The 21,496-nt window shown below is 39.1% G+C and overlaps 1 protein-coding gene across 3 annotated transcripts in view; it reads right to left on the reverse strand.

Moving 5' to 3' along the window:
* The window catches only part of amer3 (APC membrane recruitment protein 3), a 101,066-nt gene extending 82,254 nt beyond the window's left edge, over positions 1–18,812 (reverse strand). Inside the window, exons 1-2 of one of the 3 annotated variants that reach the window (XM_033031421.1) lie at positions 18,626–18,812; positions 10,678–13,826 (exon numbers count right to left, since the gene is read on the reverse strand). In XM_033031421.1, coding sequence (XP_032887312.1) covers positions 10,678–13,806 — 3,129 coding nt within the window. In that variant the 5' untranslated portion in view covers positions 13,807–13,826; positions 18,626–18,812. Of the gene's footprint in view, positions 1–10,677; positions 13,827–17,659; positions 18,331–18,625 lie in introns of those variants that run through there. The other 2 variants (XM_033031422.1, XM_033031419.1) reach the window with 2 other exon arrangements.
* Positions 18,813–21,496: the final 2,684 nt, after the last annotated feature.

Raw genomic sequence — 21,496 nt, forward strand, 5'->3', positions numbered from 1 at the left:
AGAACAAGTACAGGGTCAATTCTCCTGGGTTTTGCAAAAAAAAACAGCAGAATGCCTACGATTTTCAACCTGGGAGTTAGCTAAGAAAGCTTACAACATAGTTAAGGATATGGAAAAAAAGTATTACTTTAAATTAATTCCAAGAATAGAGCATGGGAATACAAATTGAAACGAACTAGAACAGTTATTCAAAATGTTCATTCACGTAACTGAGAATAAATGTGAAATAGATCTCTAGATGGAAGCAAATTCTTTGAAATGATTCACATAATAACGGAATGTTAAATTAAAGAGCTACAATATTTGCGTCTCTCTAGTTGGATGAATTAAAATTGCTTGAATGACAACTGTTTTCCCCAGTTATTTTGTGACAATGTCACTTTCACATTGCATTAAATGTCGTAATCAACCTCCAGTAAATAAGACCCCTTGGTCAGACAATCCATGGTTCATCTTAGAGCTGGGTTATCAATACTACCTTGTCCTCCTCGACCAGAATAATGACTGTGACAACCAAAAACTCAAAATTATCTTGTTTCGTTGAAGTTGACTAATTGTCAATTTGTCATTGCATCTACTGTCACCCCAGAATATTGCTGAAAATTAAGGAATGACATCTTATTTGAAATAGTATCAGGTTTTTTTTCATCAATGGTCAGTGGTCTGGTTCGTGAGATAACTCACACGCTTAGCATTTTACATTGCTTATGCATGGAGACCAAATCTCGTTGTTCAGGTTGCAAATACATGTCATGTAGACTGTAGCAAGCTACAGAAGATGTGAAGATAAACCAATATAGAACTGCTATTTCTCATACAGCACACACAAGTTCTCCAATAGGAGTATTACTTGTGTAATTTTCCTTCCAAATCTGTATGAAAAGTGAACCCATGTTAGGGCAGAATAGGCAGCATCACTGAAGAACATGGATAGGTGACATTTCAGGTATCATCTCTGTTATCGGAGTGGATCTTTGTACAAAGACGTAGCAAACTGCTTACTACCATTCAAAATAGATGTTGAGCACTGGGGTGGTTAATGATAGATGCAACATGTAATGTCTGCTCAGCCTACATTTAAGGAAGGGATGTAATGAAAAAGCACAATAATTTGATTGCTAACGACAGGAGAGCGGCAATTTATGTGACTTTCAAGAAAGGTATTTTATTTCTAAATATCTTTTATTGTGCCTGTAGTGTAGATTTTCCCTAATTGTTTTATAGCAGCAGGTGGGAAAGAAATGGGATAGACACGTAGTAACCATTGATCCATAGGGCAGGTGCTATAGACCTGCACGGGAAGGTAGACGCTCCCGCCCCCACGAGTCTCGGGCAGATGGGGCTCGTCAGCCTGGGAAGGCAGTCCATCTAGGTGAGGGAAAACTCTGATTTAAAACCTCCACTGCCTTGTGGCCATATCCAGTCATGGAAAAGGCTCCTGGTGTAAACCTCAAGAAAATCCGGAGTCGGAGCCCTTAAGGCAGTTCGTCGCTGTCTGGAACCTTGCTCTGGCAGCTCCTGCGACGGCGCTGGTGCCAAACTGTAATGGCCCCGCTGTTCCTTTGGATCGATCAGCGGCGTGGAGAGGGGGGACGTGCTGCATGGGCAACAGCCTGTCCTCTATATGACATCGCCCAGGCTTGCATCCGATCAGGATGCATCACCCATGGCCAGTCATGACTGAGAGGGACCTACTACTACTACTACTACTATAGGAGACTACATTGGAGAAGTGACAAAAAGCTGAGCCAAAAAGGGAACCTTGAAATTGCTAAAGATAGATAGGAGATATATGGTAAACTGTAGGGACAAGGTTCACCCCAGAGCCAAGTTATCCAATATTTTGTGTTCATTTTGTTGCATGCAAATACTTTTTTTGGATTGTAATGTCAGAGAAGGAGTTCAGTTTTACAATTTGTTTGATAAATACCAGGAAGACAGACATTAGTTATGCAGCAAGATTCCATAACACTATTTGGCTAAGGAAAGCTGTATGCTTGTGTACTCAGTTAGCATTCTGTTGGCAATAGTTACATTTGAGGAAGGAACACTAAAAAGAAGCTGAATGCCGAGTTTTAAAATGTAGATTGATTGAAGAGCAGAAGAGAGCTTTCGTTTGGAAGTTGTCAAGTATGGATAGGTAATTTAAAGCTGTCATGTGGAGATAGTTCATTGAGCATGTCTTTACACAGAAGGTTGTTGAAGATCAAATATCATTCCGTTGTGGACAGCCAGTCAGTTGGGAATAAGCCTGATTGATGTGATGTGCAATCAGGTCATTAGTGCCTGTCATAACCTTTCTGCCAATTAGTTATTGAAGTGACTATTTAAAATATATGCTGATGCACAACACTCCACAATGTTATACTGTGTAAACATTGACAATGCAGATGTTCAATTTTCTGTTAAACAAAGCGGTTCTCTTTAATAAATGCAAACAGAATGTTGATAATGAGTCTGAAGATAGTGAAATACCAGAGAGATGTGGATAATAAAAAAAAGAAAACCGGCTGCAGGAATATTTAAAAAGAGCCGGTCGCAATGAGAGGACCAGGGAGCTAATGCGATAGAAGCTGTAAACTGAGCAAAGAGAAAAGAAACAGCAGTGGTAGAGAAATACAGGGAAGTGCAAGTGAAGAAAAAAAATTATAGTGTGGAACCAGTGATGAGAAAAATAAGGAAAACAGAAAAGGGTTTTAATAATTTAAGCATCAATTAGGCAGAAATTTTGGAAAAATAAATTGAAATTAATTTCAAGGACTTTTAAACATCATTTATCTCTTGTTGTAGAAAGGAAATGGTTTATATTGTCATTTGTTAATTGATTTAATAATCAGCATGGTAAACAATCGGCTGAACAAGAAGACATCAGTGTTTTCTCTGCAGCCCGTCACCCTGCATGCTAAATCCCGTGTAAAAGTTGATACTATATTTAGCACAGCCTCATACCTTTGGCAGGCATCCCCTGAGCCAGTTCAAAGAACTGCTAACACAATTTGAATGCAAATTGATTTGTCTGACGGCACAGTTACCTAATTTCTCATTTCTTGTGATAACTACACAAGAAAAAAAAAGGCAGCAATCCATCATCTGAAGAGCACGGTTAAACCATCAATGAAGCAAAGGACTACTTGAAACCATTGACTGACAATGTCCTCAAATTCATAATAAATGATTCAGGCTTATCAATAATCACTTGCATTAAGATATCTCTGCTCAAGCTAATTTGATATAGTTTAAATCATAAACGGGGCTCTCCTGGAAGACTGAGTATGTTAAAGAGTGAAATTAAAACATAGAACATCAGAGGTTATCATCTCTGTATTCTAACCTGACCTGCATACAATCACCATAGATTTGACCCAGAGTAGACATACTAATAGAGTGACATGAGAGAAAGGGGTCCCAATTCATAGAATGACTATCAACAGTCATGGCTGGTTGCGTTAAAATTTAAATGATAGCTAAATCTAACAGACATGTTGAAACATCTAAATGCTTTGCATTGCAGTGTAACAATAAATCTCTTGACAAATCTGAGATCTAGCAACAAAAACAGTCCAAGAAACAGAAGCACAAATTTGATGATCACTTAACTAAACAAGGAAGAAAATCTGCAGTGTGTTTTGTGCCAAACCAAAAGCACAAAGCCCTTTTGACTGCAAAGAACACAAAACACTTTAAACTTAAAGGGCAACTAAGTTCATGTTATTGGGAGCATGAATAATAACCTTGGTCATTTTACAAGTAATGTGAAAGAGAAATGTCCAAAATTAAGATTCCAGAATGCTATGTCTATATATTTCAGTGATGGAGCATCTAATCTGAGGAGACTTAACTTTTTACTCAATCAAGAAACCTCTAAGTGGTGAAGAAATGTTAATCTTGCCTTCTGCAATTTACATGACTAGAATTATCATGTGGGAAATAAAAAATATATAACAATAACATTTGATGAAATCTGGGGCAGAAGCAATTGTGTTTCACGGAGAACCACTGCCCAAATGACCTCAACAAATCCCTTCTGATCAACATGAGCACTGAAAGAATTAATGCATAGAGTCATAGAGTGAGACAGTATGGAAACAGGCCTTTTAGCCCAACTTGCTCACACCGGCCAACATGTCCCAGCTACACTAGTACCTCCTGCCTGCATTTGGTCCATATCTCTCCAAACCTGTCCTATCCATGTACCTGTCTAACTGTTTCTTAAATGTTGGGATAGTCCCTGCCTCAACTACCTCCTCTGGCAGCCTGTGTGAAAAGGTTACCCCTCAGATTCCTATTAAATCTTTTCCCCTTCACCTTGAACCTATGTGCATATTTCTTGCCCCATATGTATTAAGTCCAAGAAGAAGAAATTCCCGAGGAAGTACTACTGAGGAAATTCCTGAGGAAGCCTGACCTTTAACAAAGCGAAATGATACAAGAAAAAACTGTATGTGCTACAGAAGGAAAATAAAATCTTTTGCGATTAGTAGGAACTGTGTGACGGAGAGTGCATTCCAAAATGGCACTTCCATTGTAAATTTCTTCAAGGCTCAGTCATTGCAAGCTTGCCTCTTTCTCCAGTTGTGCAAGAAAATAGGAATGGCACAGTGCTCTGCTACTCAACACTGAAATTTGATGCCTCTCTGGAGATTAAAAACAATTCTTTGAATTTATTGATGAGATACAGTATGCGTGTACACAGTTGACTGTAAGAATTTGTAAAGTTTCTGTGTGACATTGAACCTATGTATCTGCTGCCTTACTTTATTGACTTCTTTATGAATGTAAACAACTTGACTGTCAATCTGCAGGACAAAACTATATCCATTCTCGTGTTCATTGATTGTAACACTAGATTTGTGAAACCACTTTCCAGGGATAAAATCTCATCAAGAGGAACTTTGTGTTATTCCCACAACTCCCCACCTTGCTGATTGGGAACAATAGGATTTAGCCACCCTCACGAGTAATGATGTCACACCTCCAAAGACCTGAGGTTTGGGTCATTCTTTGCAATTGCCAAAATGGCTTGAATGGAAAACCAACTTCTCTGTCAGTCTGATGTAATGAATCTGTCATCAATTGAAGTCAAGCAACTCAAAATGTCCTATGATAGGGCACTTCAATCTTTATGTTTCATCCAACTGCAGTTGACTTATGGGCTGGTGCAAAGACAGATTAGCATGCTATAGTATATTAAAACATGCAACCGACATGCACCACAACCTAATTGTGTGAAACAGGATTTTGTGTTCCAGCTTAAATCAAGATGTACTATTATTCTACACTAGACATTGCTGTCGCGGCAGATTTGTATATCATTCAAGATTATTACTCTCTCTAGCCATTAAGTGGACTACATTGTTAAGGGGAATGTCGTTATACGCATGCGAGCACTCCGTCAGAAACCTTCAGAGCTTCTTCACAGATAAATCTTCATAACACAGTCTTTTGATTGATAGATTTTTTATTGTTGATGAAAAAAATAAGGTGCATCCAAATCTCTTCCAACTCATACAATATTATCTTGATCAATCTCCAGCATATCGCTTTAAAGGTTAGAAAACTCCTCGTGTCTCCGTTACGCTTCACATGGTCAAAGGGTAAACCTTCCCCATGCTGGTCCAAAACTAAAACTAAAAACTAAGCTTCTGCGCAAGAAACTTAGCTCCCAACTCCCTAAAATACATCATAAATCCCACCCACAATATAACGGGCAGTCTAAAATTTAAAGACACATGCCATAATCAATGACACACAAAACAAGCCAAATGGCCACTACAATTGCTTCGGGGCTGTGGTGTCTACCACAATCTCACACATTCATGAGTTATCTCAGGGCACTGAAGTCTTATTAGTACAGTTATGACAAGTATTCCTGGTACAATGAATGAATACTCATTGCCACTTGAGCAAAACACAAAGTGCTGGAATAATTCAGTGGGTCAGAAAACATCTCTGGAGAGAATGGATTGATGGCGTTTCGGGCTAGGAAGGGCCCTGACCTGAAACATTGCTTATCCATTCCTATTTTCTCTGTAGATGCTGCCTGATCTGCTGAGATAGTTTAGTACTTTGCGTTTTGCTCAAGATTCCAGCACCTACAGTTCTTGTGACTCGATGCCACTTTCATCCTGCAAAGAAAGAGTATTCCTGAGTATGATACAGCATTTCCTTTTCCATTGTGTTATTTTATAATTTGTACTGTTTTATTTGCAAGGTAAATTCAGAAATGTGATTGTATATTGCAAACACAAAATATAAAATAAAGATTGCAGATGCTGGAATCTGGAGCAAAAGAATTTAACTGCCTGAGGAACTCAGTAGTATAAAAGCTCTGAAAAAAAACAAAAGTCCAGTTTTAGCATATTTTTATAATAATTATAGTATACTTTAAATTTTCTAATTTAAGGTCATTTCATGGCATTTCACCTGAAAATACAAGTGATGATCAATAAAAATCAATAAATTATATCCAATAATGATTGGCTCTTGCTACTTTCCTAACAAACAGGCAAATTCGGGCACAATTATAAACAAAATATCTGATTTTATGGTGAAAAACCTCCAATGAAAACTATTTCACATTTTGATTTGAAAACAGAAAAGCACAGACAATGCATTTTTTTTACCAACAGTACTGTTTTAGTAGATTACAAAAAATAATAAACAAAAAGTCATGATGTAAAGAAGCACCATCCAGTTATATCATTTATTCATTTATAGAATAATAATAGAGATTTGACATTTCTGCCACGTTTGGCTTTTCTACTTTTAATACTTTTGTATCAGACAAACATAAGTGCAAAAGTATTTTTAAATATTGCTGCTGGGTTTTTGCAAGTAATCAGGAAACACTGCATAGCACATGCATCTCATGCCCAATTGAGCTTCAGACTCCCGAAAGAGATAGAAATAAATACTCTCTTTCCTCGTGCCGTACTACCTACTGTACAAAGTTCTCCACTCAATTATAGGCTCTGCACTCAGCTGTTTTTATCACTTCGCCATTGCCATCTGGACTTTCAGCTGACTACGATGCATGTTCTGGAATTCTCATCTTATACCTCTCACCTCACTATATTTTTCTCTTTATCTGTGAGATGCACCTTAAAACCAACCATTTTGACTCACTCTTTAATCTACCTTTACATATGTTTTCGTATTCCAGTAACAAGCTCCATCAAATATTTGTTTGCAGCTACTACTACTTTAAGTGCCTGAGAATATTTCATTACATTAGAGGCACTTATTAAGTGCAAGTTGTTGTTACTATTTGTTCAGACATTGGTTTTCAGCAGATTCCATGAGGACTCTGAGATCAATTGAGATTCTGGATTAGCTGAAAATGAGGTGCTGGAATGACCAGCCAGACTTAAAGGGGACAAATTACCTGTTCCAGATGGGATGCATCCTTGGTTGTTGGGCAAAGTACAGGAGGAAGTATCTGTTGGCTGTCCTTACATATAGATCGCAACTCCAGTAACCTGGATTCAATTCTGCCCAGTCAGTGTGGAATGTGCACATCCTCCCTGTGATCACTAGGGTTTCTTCCTGATGCTCTGGACTCCACCACATCCGTGCAGATGTGCAGATTTGTAGGTTAAGTGGCCAATATAAATTGCCCTGAGTGTGTGGGTGAGTGGTGGAATCATGATGGGGAGAATAAAATGAGATCAGTGGGGCATTAGCACAGATAGGTGTTTGATGGTTGTGCAGATTTTGTGGGCAGAAGAATTTGTTTCTTTGCTGTATCATTTTATGACTGTGATATCCAACTGACACTGTTGTACCATTAATAATAATATGCACACATTTCTAAAAATATACATTTCTGTTTGATGAGAGGTGTCACAATATTTATGAAATAAGAAATTAACTGTAATGGGATTTTGACTGAAATTGTTAACATCTATTGTTGTATAAATTTCCAATCTAATGCAGCAATAAAATGCATCTTTGTCTTTGCTTCCAAGTCACTTCACCACATCACCCCATCAATTTCCAATCCTTTTCTGGCTGCCAGCCCTTGCCAAATCTCCACCTTTTCTGAAGCGAATGTCTCCTTGTTGTGATACACTTATTTAGGCTCACTGCCTTCTGACAACGAGGTCCATATTAAATCTCTCCCCTCCCCCCTAAATCTCCCCCCTGTGAGTGTCATTCTGTTCAACTCTCAGGTTATTTTCTCCAAGGGTTTTAAGATAAGTTTACCACTGTACCCTCAACCCCCATATCCCCATCATCTTTGACCCCATTTCAAACTGTTGTTGTGCTGTCTGAATGACTGAGGAGATATAGTATAGAGCTCACTCTTTGGATTATCAGTGTCATATACGTGTGTGGCACAGAGATAATCATAAATGTTGGCAGATAACGGATGACAGCTGGTGCACTGAAGCACAACGTACCCCGAGCACTATAGTGTCATTTCCCTTTATTTGCTCCTTTCCCAAAGGCAATATTGTGAAATGAATTCAATGCTGCAGCGTAATTGTGATGTGAAAGCCCTCCAGCTTGTAAATATAAAACAGATCGAAGTAAAAACAAACACCCCAACTTTTCTCTCAATAATCAGTTATGGAAAAATAGCAGAATTGTCAATAACAACCAGCCATGTAATCCAAGTGATTCATTAGCTCTAAGTGTAAAAAGGAAATGAGTAAAAATAAACAGCTTACTGCAACAAATGATTATATGATTTTCTCAGTAGGGATTAAAAGCATGCAAAGTACCCTCATATCCTTTATTTAAGTAGCTCTTGAGTAACCCCCTGCCTATTGCTTAGACAATACAGCAGTTTGCTTCCCAGGGGATAAAGCATTTTAACATTTCAGTAAAGTGGCTAACTAAACATGCAGTTCTCAACATTTGTCTGAAACATGTCAATTGAAAAAAATGTCTATTGGGACACAAATCATCTAAAAATGCTAGTGATCTAGAATCATTAAATGCCATAAAACAATAATTGATAACTGAACCAGGTTCAAATTCAGTAATTAGATATTATTGGCATAAAACAATATATTTCTAACCACACTAGAATTGTTTTAAATCATGTATAGCTGCCTTGACTTTTGTCCCTTTCATATTTATACAGTAATTATGTTTCATTTTTGTCAAACATACCCTGATCTCATGGTCTAGCATATGTCTTCCCTCATTAGACAGCACACCATGTCAGTAACCTTGCCGCAGCAGTCACCTGCCCTTGGAGCCTTTGTAACCTGAAGCATGTCCCCAGATGCAATGTTCTGCTGGGGAGGTGGCTCCTAGCTGATTGGCAAGGTCAGCAGAGCACAGAGCCTCCCCGATCAACACCGTCTCCACTAATTGTTTTGAAAGATGGTTAAGGTCCATCCTCAGACTCACCTGTTGTGATAGCCGTCACAGAGATTGATACTTTTGAATATCTTTTTAGTTTTAGTTTTAGAGGTAACAGACTCCTCGCCCCATTGAGTCCATGCCAAACAATGGTCACCCATGTACTAGTTCCATCCTACACACTAGGGATAATTTACAGATGCCAATTAACCTATAAACGTACTCGTCTTTGGAATGTGGGAGGAAACTGAAGCACCCGGAAAAATCCCTTGAGGATTCAGGGAGAACGTACAAACTCCGTACAGGCAGCACCCGTAATCGGGATTGAACCTGGGTTTCTGGCGCTGTAAGGCAGCAGCTCTACTGCTGCATCACTGTGCCGTCTGTTAAAAATAGTTTTAATATTTTTAAGATTGTTGAGAGCAATTCAAACAAGTATGACTGCTATTTGCTCTGAAACATCTAAAGCCAAATACACTTAAATCAATTAAAGGAAATGACACTGTATCTTTATTGGTAGCTGCTTCTACTGGAGTTCACCAGACTTGGTTGGGATAGCTGCAGAAGGCTCAGTGAAAAAAACTCCCCAGCTTCGGTGCTGTAAAATATGTGTAAGCTGCAGTTTCCTCTTGGATTCCATACATTGGGGTCCAGTTGTCCCAGAATTTGTGATTCTTCATAATATAACCTTTTTATTTAAACTTCCCCATGAAGTTTAATTTTGATAATTATTTCCTCCAACAACAAAAAAAACATACATAGCAGAAGATTGCAGATTCAACCTTCTCTGCACTTGTTATCCCTGGGTAATACTAAAGATTGGCCAGTAAAAACGAGAACATTTAAAGCAAACAATAACTCTGAATACCCAAGTGTTATCCTGCACATTCTTCCACTTCAATGCAAGTTGCCCATCAAGAAAACACAAAAAGCAATATGTGTGTGCAGTATATAGAGCCTTGCACCTGGAGAATCCTGCTGTGGGACATGCATACTTGAACCGCCAATTCATTCCAGGAATTTGAAATCAGCTGATCAAATGGTGGTGGTAATTATTTAATTAAATAAATATATTTAAATTATGTTATTTTCATACTGCTTATCTCAAGTCACTGACCTGAGATTACATCACTGACACCTTAATTGTCAACCTCTTATCACACCCCATGTTCTTTTAAAATTAATTTGAATCAAACGGCAAGACAAATTGCACATCATATTTGTACGAGCTACTTTTACATTCATTCTGCCTCTCATTAATTCTGCTCACTGCCTTGCATTTGTTCTTATTGCTGTTTGCTTGAATTAAGTATAGGCAATAACTTTCCCAATAGCATTTCAAGTGAATACAACATGACTTACTCATTGTTTGATCTTCTCAGATTTCTCTCTTTCTTTGTGACTGCCATCTTGTTGAGTGCTGATGTGGCCACAAATACCCTGCGATGCAAGTGCCTCGTCTCTGGAGGTTGGCTGAAGAGAAGACGAGCTGGGAGATGAGGTGAAACCATGATGAGAGAAAGATTTCTTACAACGTTTGGGGTTTTCTACTTGGAGAGAACCTCTTTGGAGACTGGAGCAAACAGATTTTGAAAGAGGCAAGCAGGAAGGTCGAGAAGATGTAAAAGCACTTTCACTGACATTTGAGCTGCACCCTTTCCTCTTAGGACATGTGGCTTTCGTGTTTCCATCAAAAATAATTTCATACTGTAATTCATCAGCTGCATCCTGACAGAGAGACCATGCATCGTCAGAGTTTAAAACAATACTATTGCTGCACTGCATTGATTTTCTTAACACAGCTTTCTCTTTGGCTTCTCTAATCAAGGATGTAGGCTGATGAGTATCTGAACTTGCTGGTATCTTAATTTTTTGAGTTGATTCCAGTCCATTAAACCCAGGGCTTAAAGCAGAAACATTTTCCTTTGTCTTCCTGGTGCTGTCCTGTGCACAATTATTTGTGGCTTCATTTGTTTTCTGAGTTCTTCCGTTGTGATTCAAATTGTTTTCAGATCGTCCAATATTTTTTCTTTCTTTGTGTTGTTGATCAGCTTGCAAACCAAGTTCAAATAGGCAGTCCTCAATGGTAGCTTCCTTACCGAACTGCCTAGTCTCACCAGTATTGATTTTCAAGGATGCAACATTTCTAATACAGTCCTCCAGCAGCTGAGACACATAATGGTCTGTATCCTGTTGCCTTGGTTTGCTGGAATTGCACTGATCATCCTTCTTTGGTCCTGAATGGCAATCTTTATTATCATAAGTGCTCAATACATCAGATATGCTGCATTTTCCAACAACTGAAAAGCAAGAAGAACACAGCATCACTTCAGGAAGATTGGACTCTACTGATTTTCGACACTTTGGGCAAAGAATAGTTTTACTGATTTTCACAATGATCATGGGCTCCAATGTTGCTGTGTTTTCTAGTGCTGTTTCCAATGTCTCGCTCAACTCTCCTTGAGGGGGAGATTTCAATAGCACATTTCTCGTTAATACAGGGATAACTTTGTTTGCAGAGCGATGATTATTCTCTGAGGGCTCAGAATCATTGTCCCTGGACATTAAGTTAATGGATGATTGAACATCGTTCGTTGATATAACAAGTGAGGATGTTGCATTTTGATCATTAAGTTTCATTTTATTTTCGAATTTTCCATTCTGTATAACTGATGTGGCTTTGGCAAAATTGCTAACCCCACTCTCCTTTGGAACTCCATCAATGTGGGAAACAGAATGGGCAGCAGACCTATTTGTTAAACTGATTATGTCTGTTCTTGTTTGGTCATGATTCTCAGTGTTATTTTGAATGTTCAAACCAAACTCATTTACTTCTGTCTTTTGCCTAAGCCAGTTTACTAGTCCCATTGCCAAAGAAAGTTCAGTGTTGCACAGCTTTAATAAGCATTCTTTACCTTTCCAACTGCCTTGGAAGAACTCGTGACAGTTTATATCCACAGTAGGAGATGGAGCCATGTTTTCTTCAGCTCCTACACAAAAACTATACATAGACAATGGAGTTTGGGGTTGAGCCACAATGTTTTGCAATGAGGAGCCTTCTTCATCTAAGATAGGACTCATCCTGGGCTCCTCTGGATCACAGAAAAGTTCATAGAGGGCATCACCACTGTAGCTGTCTCTGGGAAACTGTCTATTTACACATGGACTCTGTGAACGTTTGCTTTCATCCTCTTCGTGCCCTGGAGAAAATGAATCATAGTATCCTTCGTCACTGGTTGATGTTGATTCCTGATGGTCGCTCTGTGGTGTTCCGAGTTCCACATAGGCAACTAAATTTTTTTCAGCTTCCTCAACATCTTCTTTCTCTGTGACATTTTGAAATTCTAAAGGTGCAAGAGCTAACTGTTCAACCTCAGCATTGAGTCCCAAGGAGTGTTTGGGTTCTTCATTGATGGTGGGTTCCTGAACTGTTTCACGTCCTTCGTCAGAGTTGCTCATATTTTTCCAAAATACATTCAGCTCCAAGCCATCCGTTTGTCCTGGTGATGCAAGTTGTTCTCCTCCACCTTGAAAAGATTCACCTGAAGGAGTCTGCTTGTCTTCACATTTTTCAGTTGCATTTTTTAAATTGTGACCTGCCTCCAGCTGGTCAGTCGTTTCCTCATCAGCAAAGATTTCCCCACAACCTGTGAGGGAATCAAAGCTCTTCAGAGAAGCAACATCCTCACAGAGTGTGCTACTACATTCAAAAGATGAGTCTGAGGGAGGGTCACTGTCAGTAAAGTATTGTGCTAAAGAATCACCAGCATGAGTTAAAATCTTTGAACTTCTGGATATACTTTTGTTGGGTCTTAATGTCACTTTACTACTGAAAATTTTGGAATCTGCTTTGTTGTCCTTTGTTCCCAAAGGTACTTTTTCCTGCCTGTTTCTTCTTATTGTAAATAGGCCTCGGAATCCTCTTTTGGGTTTTCTCAGTGAAAGTCGTCTATTTGCTATGCATTTTGTGATTGATGGAAGTGATTGTGAGGAAGGACTTGGAAGGTCAATTACTGAATGTTTCGATTGGGCTTTTGCCTTGCTTTCACACAATTTATTCATAACAAAAGGCCCAGTGGGCACAGCAATTTCTGAGAAATTTACAGCATTAATAATCCTATCTTTATGTTTTTCATCTGATGTTATCATCTTACTTTTATGGGGTTTATCCACTTGAGTATGATCACCATCTTGCACCATGGATAGAAAACAGTCATGGGTCTTGCTTTTTCGTACAGACCTCTGCACATTCCAAAGTCCATGCCGATCATCCCCCTTGTCTCCTTGTGCAGAGGCACTTGTAACGCTCCGAGCTTGCCCTGCTCTCAAAAACAATTTCTTCACTTTTTCATCAATGCAGCTTCCTCTACCAGTAAATGAATATTTATTGAGTGACCTTCTCTCAAAGTCAATATCAATGAAGGTCTCTGCATTTTTAACAGCTTGTTGCAGGCTGTACTTCCGAAAGTTTTTTGTTCTTTTTGCATCCATTGTAATAAGTTATATGTTCTCTGTTAGGGAGAGGAAAGCATTATTTATACATTTTCATCCCCATTTACATACTGACATAATCATCACTCTTGCATTAAGAAATATACATTTAGGCATCCTATCATATTCAGACATTGCAATCAGCAAATTGAGAGGGAGGTGAGAAAATAAATATATTTCTATCTTCAGCACTAAAATTAAACAGTGCTTAAGTCTACAGTTGTTTAATGCACATGTAAAATGCACTGTGTTACTTTAACTACATCATTAGAAAGTCTACTAAAAGTACTAAAATCATGGGCAAGAAAAATTCTTACAAGCTTGTTCATATTCAACATAATTTCAAAATTATGTGTCAACCGAACAATTTTATCGATGCCATGGGATATGACAGTGTAAAATCCAATCTTATCTGTACCAACAATATTTTGATTCCACCCTTAAGGAGTATGTTTTCCTAGAAAAGAATACACATCAGTTTTCATGCTAATCATTTGACTGAGATGGGGCAAATTATAGGCAGACTGATACTGTGAGCCCAGGTGGTTTAGCAACTGTACTGAAACAGCACAAGCTTAAAGTCCATAATAGACAAAAAGACAATAGACAATAGGTGCAGGAGTAGGTCATTCGGCCCTTCGAGCCAGCACCACCATTCAATGTGATCATGGCTGATCATCCCCAATCAGTACCCCGTTCCTGCCTTCTCCCCATATCCCCTGACTCTGCTATCTTTAAGAGCCCTATCTAGCTTTCTCTTGAAAGTATCCAGAGAACTGGCCTCCACCGCCCTCTGAGGCAGAGAATTCCACAGACTCACCACTCTCTCTGAGAAAAAATGTTTCCTCATCTCCGTTCTAAATGGTTTACTCCTTATTTTTAAACTGTGGCCCCTGGTTCTGGACTCCCCCAACATCGGGAACATGCCTCTAGCGTGTCCAAACCCTTAACAATCTTATATGTTTCAATAAGATTGCCTCTCATCCTTCTAAACTCCAGAGCGTACAAGCCCAGCCGCTCCATTCTCTCAGCATATGACAGTCCTGCCATCCCGGGAATTAACCTTGTAAACCTACGCTGCACTCCCTCAATAGCAAGAATGCCCTTCCTCAAATTAGGGGACCAAAACTGCACACAATACTCCAGGTGTGGTCTCACTAGGGCTCTGTACAACTGCAGAAGGACCTATTTGCTCCTATACTTGATTCCTCTTGTTATAAAGGCCAACATGCCATTTGCTTTCTTCACTGCCTGCTGTACCTGCATGTTCATTAAGAAATTTATTTCATAATATAAATTTAACTCATGTCCCAGACATATGCAGACTAATACAGTATAGCACATATGTCAAGGGCATTTTTGTAATGTGTACGTGAAGTTATTGTTAATTGAGAATAAAATAAATTTAGGACTTGAACTTTGAACTTTAATAAACCACCAAAATACTGAGATAAAAAAAGTATTAGCATTGATTGAATAGAAATATTTTTTTCTGTACAATGATCATTGCTGTTGGAACAATGTTATAGATCAACCATATAGAATGCCTAGATTTCAAGCAAGTGGTTGATATGTAACATTATCTGGATCTATGATCTAAAGACCCTTGGAATTTAGAGTAATCAGAATAATGTCTTCAGTGTGATCAAGAGCCATGAATAAATAATAAGGCATTGGTTTCACTAGTTCGCAAAATAATAATGAGAGGATATAATTTTTAAATAATTGCAAAAGAAATTGAAAGGGAGATGCGAAATTAATAAATCTTCATGCAAAGGATGATTAAAATATTGAAGCACAGGGATAATGAAGACCCAGACGTCATCACTCAAGGCAATCAAGAGGATAAGAGCAGAATGTTCAATGTGATGGTTATAGGGGTTTCTATTAGGAGAGAAGTGTTCAGAAAAGCATAACTATGAACAATAATTGGAAAATAATTGCCTGTTTGCTAGCAATGGAACTGGCAAAACCAAATATTAATTAATGTAGAAAGAAACAGATCAAAATTGGGTAGTATAGTGACTAATTTACTGGACTTGCATTAGAAGCTTGAACCATTGACCTCAGTTGGAATCCCGTCATGGTGGTTGGGGAATTTAAATCCATCTAATGGATTAAACTAAAGCTAGCTATTTTCAGTTATGCTCATCATACAGCAATCATTTGTAGTAAACAAATATCCAGTTCACTTACATTCTTCAAGAAAGGAAATTTACCATCCTTATTTGGTCCTGCCTACATGTCATTCTAGGCATTCACCATCCTTTGGCTCTTAACTACCTCCTGAAATACCAGCAAGCTACTCAATTCAGAGACAGTTAGAGATAACCATTAAGTCATGGATGATGGGCATATTCTAGAAATGGAAAAATATAGCAAAAGGGACTGGTTGGGAAAGCAGGGCTTCATTTTAATGAACTACTGCTACCATAAAGGAACGATGTCCACTGGAACTGGAATTACATAATTTTCCTGGTGGTAATGTTGACTAAGAAGGTGGAAAAAGTATTTCAACTGTTAAGATTGGATTAAATTAGCCTCAATTGAAATTAAAGAACAAAAAAAAAGCATAGTTTGTCTTTTTTCACTGTTTATCATTTTCTAATTCTTCACATTCTTCCTCTTTATTACCAAGTAATAAAGATAGATGCTGCCTCACCCGCTGAGTTACTCCAGCATTTTGTGTCTACCTTCGATTTAAACCAGCATCTGCAGTCCTTTCTTATACAGAATAATTGGGTAATTGTTTATTTTAAAAATAAATATTGCCGAACGGAAAGGAATGCACTGCATTAAAGAAACATATTTTCACGTTTAACCCTTGACCGACACTTGGTTTTCTCGCTCGGTCGTGAGGTCAAAATGAGCACGCAATCGGATTGCATTGCAACCAGGTTTAAGGCTGAATATCAGACGGGAATTACATTACATGAATGTATCGGGGCACGTTGTCTGTAAAGCGATGGGGTTGCATTCTAATGGATTGGACAGCAAATTGTCACTTTCAAATGTTTTCAAACAATGGCTATTTTATACAATAAATACAGGACCATAAATTACACATGCCCAGTACACCATAATATAGTGCTTTATAGTTCACACATATATTATAAATTGTAATGAGCGCGGCATCCATTACAATTTGTTTATGGATTGGCATGGATTAATTTGTTTTAAATATTCTGTTGCGCAATTTGCTTTACAAAATCAGCCTTTTGGGAATAAACATCGGAACAAGCGATACATTTTGAACTAACAGATTTTGAATGATCCCTCAAAAGGCCAATAATTCATCAAATAAACCTCTGTATCAAATAAGACTGAGATGGGTGAGAAGCACTTTCGATGCTTTTTCGATCTGACAGGTACGTTTTAAAGTGAACATGAACATGAGGCCATTTCCGCAATGAAATTGTCCTTTCGTGAGCGCTGTATATTGCTGGTGACAGGAACATATGCACACGAAAATGGATTCTACGCTTTTGCAAATCAAACTGTAGCCCGAGGCAGCTATGATGGCCATTTTCAGCACCAAGGCCAGTGCTAGCTCCGAGCAGCTGCTCACCAACGCCGTGTCTCAGACCACGGACGAAGCAGCAACAATCGAGTACCATGATCAGTGGACAGCAACCCCGGGGAACCGAGTTCATCAGCAATCCGCCCAAATCTTTAACCGTTTTGTATCGTGTCCAAACGAACTATTCAGGAGCATTCTCTCGTTAATTCTGGGGAACACTATTCAGCTGCATACCAGTTCGTCAATGCCCTGCCCCAGGTAGTGAAATTTGTCCTGCCCGTGTTTCTTAACTGAGACCTTTCGGCAGGAGGTGATTTTTCGGGTAATACATACCTGAATAATCCCATCCGCCTTTTAGCAATCCTGTCCCATGCCATTTACCGTTTTATGATGCGGGACGATTCGATTTGGGATACAATTCGCCCGTTCTCTCAAAATCTTGCACAAAGATCCCGGTGGTGGTAATTATTTTAAGATCTCTTTGCTTCAGACACGCTGCGCTGCTCTTGGCATTCGCCCTGACCTGTCGGAAGCCATCATACCTGTAACACGGCGGGTTGGTCGGCTGCGTCGATGTCTAGGGAACCTCAGAGAAGGACTGGGCACTTTAACGTGTGCGTCTGCTTATGCCATTCATTGCAATCATTGCCGGTCTATATGCAAACTCGGTGCAGCCGCCTCCGCACAGGCACAAACGTATCTGACACTTGGAGGAAAATCTTCGCCAGGGAAAATAAAAAAAATACCCGCGATGAATCAATAAATTCAACGTGAGTGAGTGGATCAGTGGTGAAATTTAAAACGGAATAAACCCCGAGACCGTAATAACAACCTACCCGAGCGTTGCCATGTGTACAAGTAACCCGCCTTTGCCAGAAACTACAACTGTCTCGCCCACATTTGAGGAAATCAAATAAATGTTGAAAAATCTGCTACATGCACAGTTCGGGCAACACATTACATTATCGATCTTAGAATCTTTGGTTGTTTCCAAAATGGGAATACTTTACAATAAATACACATCCCAATTCACCACATTTTGCGCTGTCACGATTCTTATATTAATATTTATGATATTTAAATAATGGAGGTGTCTACAGTCTCGAACGAACAACACCCATTTTTGAAGAAACCTATTAAAATAATTGGAGCGCGGAATTTGAGAAAAGCTTTCTTTTTGAGAAATATTTCACGTGAATGTCTAAGCATGGTTCAATTTAGAAACGAGGCATGTCCAGAATGAAGCTCGTGGTGTTTGATTAAACAGTCGCAACAAAAGAAAATCGCATAAAATAATACCTTGATTTATTGACTCCAATGTCGCCTGTCAAATCAACCTGATTATTTAAGCAGATGGTTCATCTGGTAGTCCGTTATGTGACTGGTCGATGTTTCAGAAATGCCTTAACAAAATCCATTGTGAGCCATCGGATTCTCAATCGCCCTACAAGCGACAATATATGTGCTGCACTCCACCATTCCGCCTCTGTAAACTGTTGGGGATATTTAATGCCAATGTTATGTATTTCTATTGTATTTCCTTGCTATGTGGTCGTATTACATTCTCTGGAGGTGTGTTGTATGAAATTCACTTGTTATCTATTTGAAGCACCTTCCTCTCCTCAAGGATTGCTTGATTGGCAAGACATCCAACCACCTAAACATTGATTCCCCCCACCAACCAAGTGCTGTAGCTGCACTGTGTGCCATTTACAAATTGCGCTGCAGTCACTTTGCTTGCTTATTCCAATAGAACCTCCCAAATCTATGGTGCTGGATGAATGACTTTGTCTGGAGATGTTATTGAATTAAGTGCAGAGGTCATTTGGGGACATCTATACGTTTCCCTCTATGTCACACATCAGCCTGACGTAGAAATATTTCACTGCCCCTTCAATATTTCTTGGTGCAAATCTTGAAACTCCTGCTCTATTGTGTGAACATCTTCACCATGATGACTACAGCGGTTCAAACGGTGACTTACTCCCACTTTCTCAAGGGCCAATACATGTTCAGTTGTCAGTAATACCCACAGCTCAAAATGTTTTATTTGTAATGTGTGTATGACTTCCCTTCAAAGTGTTTGTATTATATTCCCTTGTAGTGTAGCTCAATTGCATCTCCTTTCTATGTGATTAATAAAGAACCAGGTCCATGATGAGGTCCATGATGGATCCATTGGTAAGAATGCATGTTCTTCTGAAGTAAAGCTTGTAATTTTTTTTCTGGATGCACAAATTTGAGGAGAATGTTTCATCATAACTCTCTCTGGCTAATGGAATTAAAAGTTTTTGTGTGTAATGATTATAGCTCCTTCCACACCTTTACTGGCACTATTATAAATTAATGATCATATCCATTGTGATTTGACCTTGTGATGACTCTGGGAAGAGCATTTCTATCAATGCAAGGAGGACTTTGTTGTGGTTATTTTTCCTGTGGCAGACAACGGGATTATTCCACAGTATATACCATGATCAAATTTGAAGATTATCATAATCCTGACCTCCTAGTATGCTCTCCTCTTCCCAGATGAAGAACTGAGTCTGTGAATTCACATACTAAATATCCTAAACATGTTTTCATACTTCAATAGTTTCATCTGTTCCAAGCAAGTCGGATTGGCTCATCGCCAACTATCTCCCTAATCTTCCTTGCCACACTACGTGACCCCATCTTCAACAAATTCCTTACTAACGTGGAGTTAAGGAAACTGTTCACCACCTCCACCTCTAGGCCAAGATCACTCCAACATCAATCAAATACAATACACAAAATAAATCTGTCTGTGCACACATTTGGATCATCATAGATATAGCAGAGGTCTGATAATCCACCATAGGTGGGACTTTGGTGGTGCTGGATGAATGGATTTGTATGGAGATGTAATTGCATGTAAATGTAACTCCCACACACTTATGATACATTTTATTAAGTTGTCATGCTGTAGAATCATAATTTTTACAGTGACAGAATTAGATGAGTTTAAAATGATTGCAAGAACTGAAACTCCAGCGAGTGGAAGGAAGTGTAGCAACTTGGGCCACCCTGTGAGTGGAAGAAATGGTGGGATTTGGGGCCCTGGTAAGTGGGAGGATGGGCATCAACCAGGGTTCTGGTATTTTAAAGGGAGAGCGGGAATCAGCACTCAGAGAGCCAGATGCCATCGGCATTTAAGAATAGTCTGATAGTTGATTATTGAAGTTTTACTCACTCTTCACCAAAATTCCTAAGAGCATGGGTGAAACAAATGTCCAGAAAACAGAAGTCCATTGCCAACTATCTCCTGTGATACCACATAACCCAGTCATAATCCAGGAAACATTAGAAATATGAGCACTTTGCATCGTCCCAAAGCCCTTGCTGCATTGAAGAGCCATGATATTCAGTACTGTTTTCAGTGTGCTAACACAGGCTTCTGCCCACCTGAGGAGGAGAGTATGTGATGACAAAGACCTCAAACCCAATGCCAATCTCCTGGTTTACTGAGCAGCTGTTATCTAATCTTCTTACATGACTCAGACATGGAATAACTTACAGCAATGTGTTTAAAACACTAGAAAATTATCCCCAACACTACCAATAAAAAATCTCCAAATGCTCTGTTGGACAATATTAGCATCATCTCTTAAGCCAACATATTCAGCATCAAGGCACAGATAACAGCGATCAGCTCACTTCAAGGATGTTTGCAAAGTCTTACTGTGTCACACATGTCACACCTACAGAGACTTGAGACTCTTTCCACACTCCTCCACTGAGCTATTTGGAGTTACACCTGCATTTATTCTGCTCCCCTAATCTATCACTTCGTATAAATACCTGAGATCATCACCAGGTAGACCCAAAATACTGGAGTAACTCAGAGGGTGAGGCAGCATCTCTGGAGAGATGGAATGGGTGACGTTTCGGGTCAAGACCCTTCTTCAGACTGATGTCAGCGGAGGGGGCGGGACAAAGATAGTTTGTAATCGGAGACAGTAAGACTAGTGGGAGAACTGGGAAGGAGAAAGGGATGGAGGGAGAAAGCAAAGCCTATCTGAAGTTAGCGGTCAATGTTCCTACTGTTGGGCTGTAAACTACCCAAGCAAAATATGAGGTGCTGTTCCTCCAATTTGTGCTAGGCCTCACTCTGACAATGGAGGAGCCCCAGGACAGAAAGGTCAGATT

This window comes from Amblyraja radiata, chromosome 13, assembly GCF_010909765.2.
Source record: "Amblyraja radiata isolate CabotCenter1 chromosome 13, sAmbRad1.1.pri, whole genome shotgun sequence".
Taxonomy (NCBI): domain Eukaryota; kingdom Metazoa; phylum Chordata; class Chondrichthyes; order Rajiformes; family Rajidae; genus Amblyraja; species Amblyraja radiata.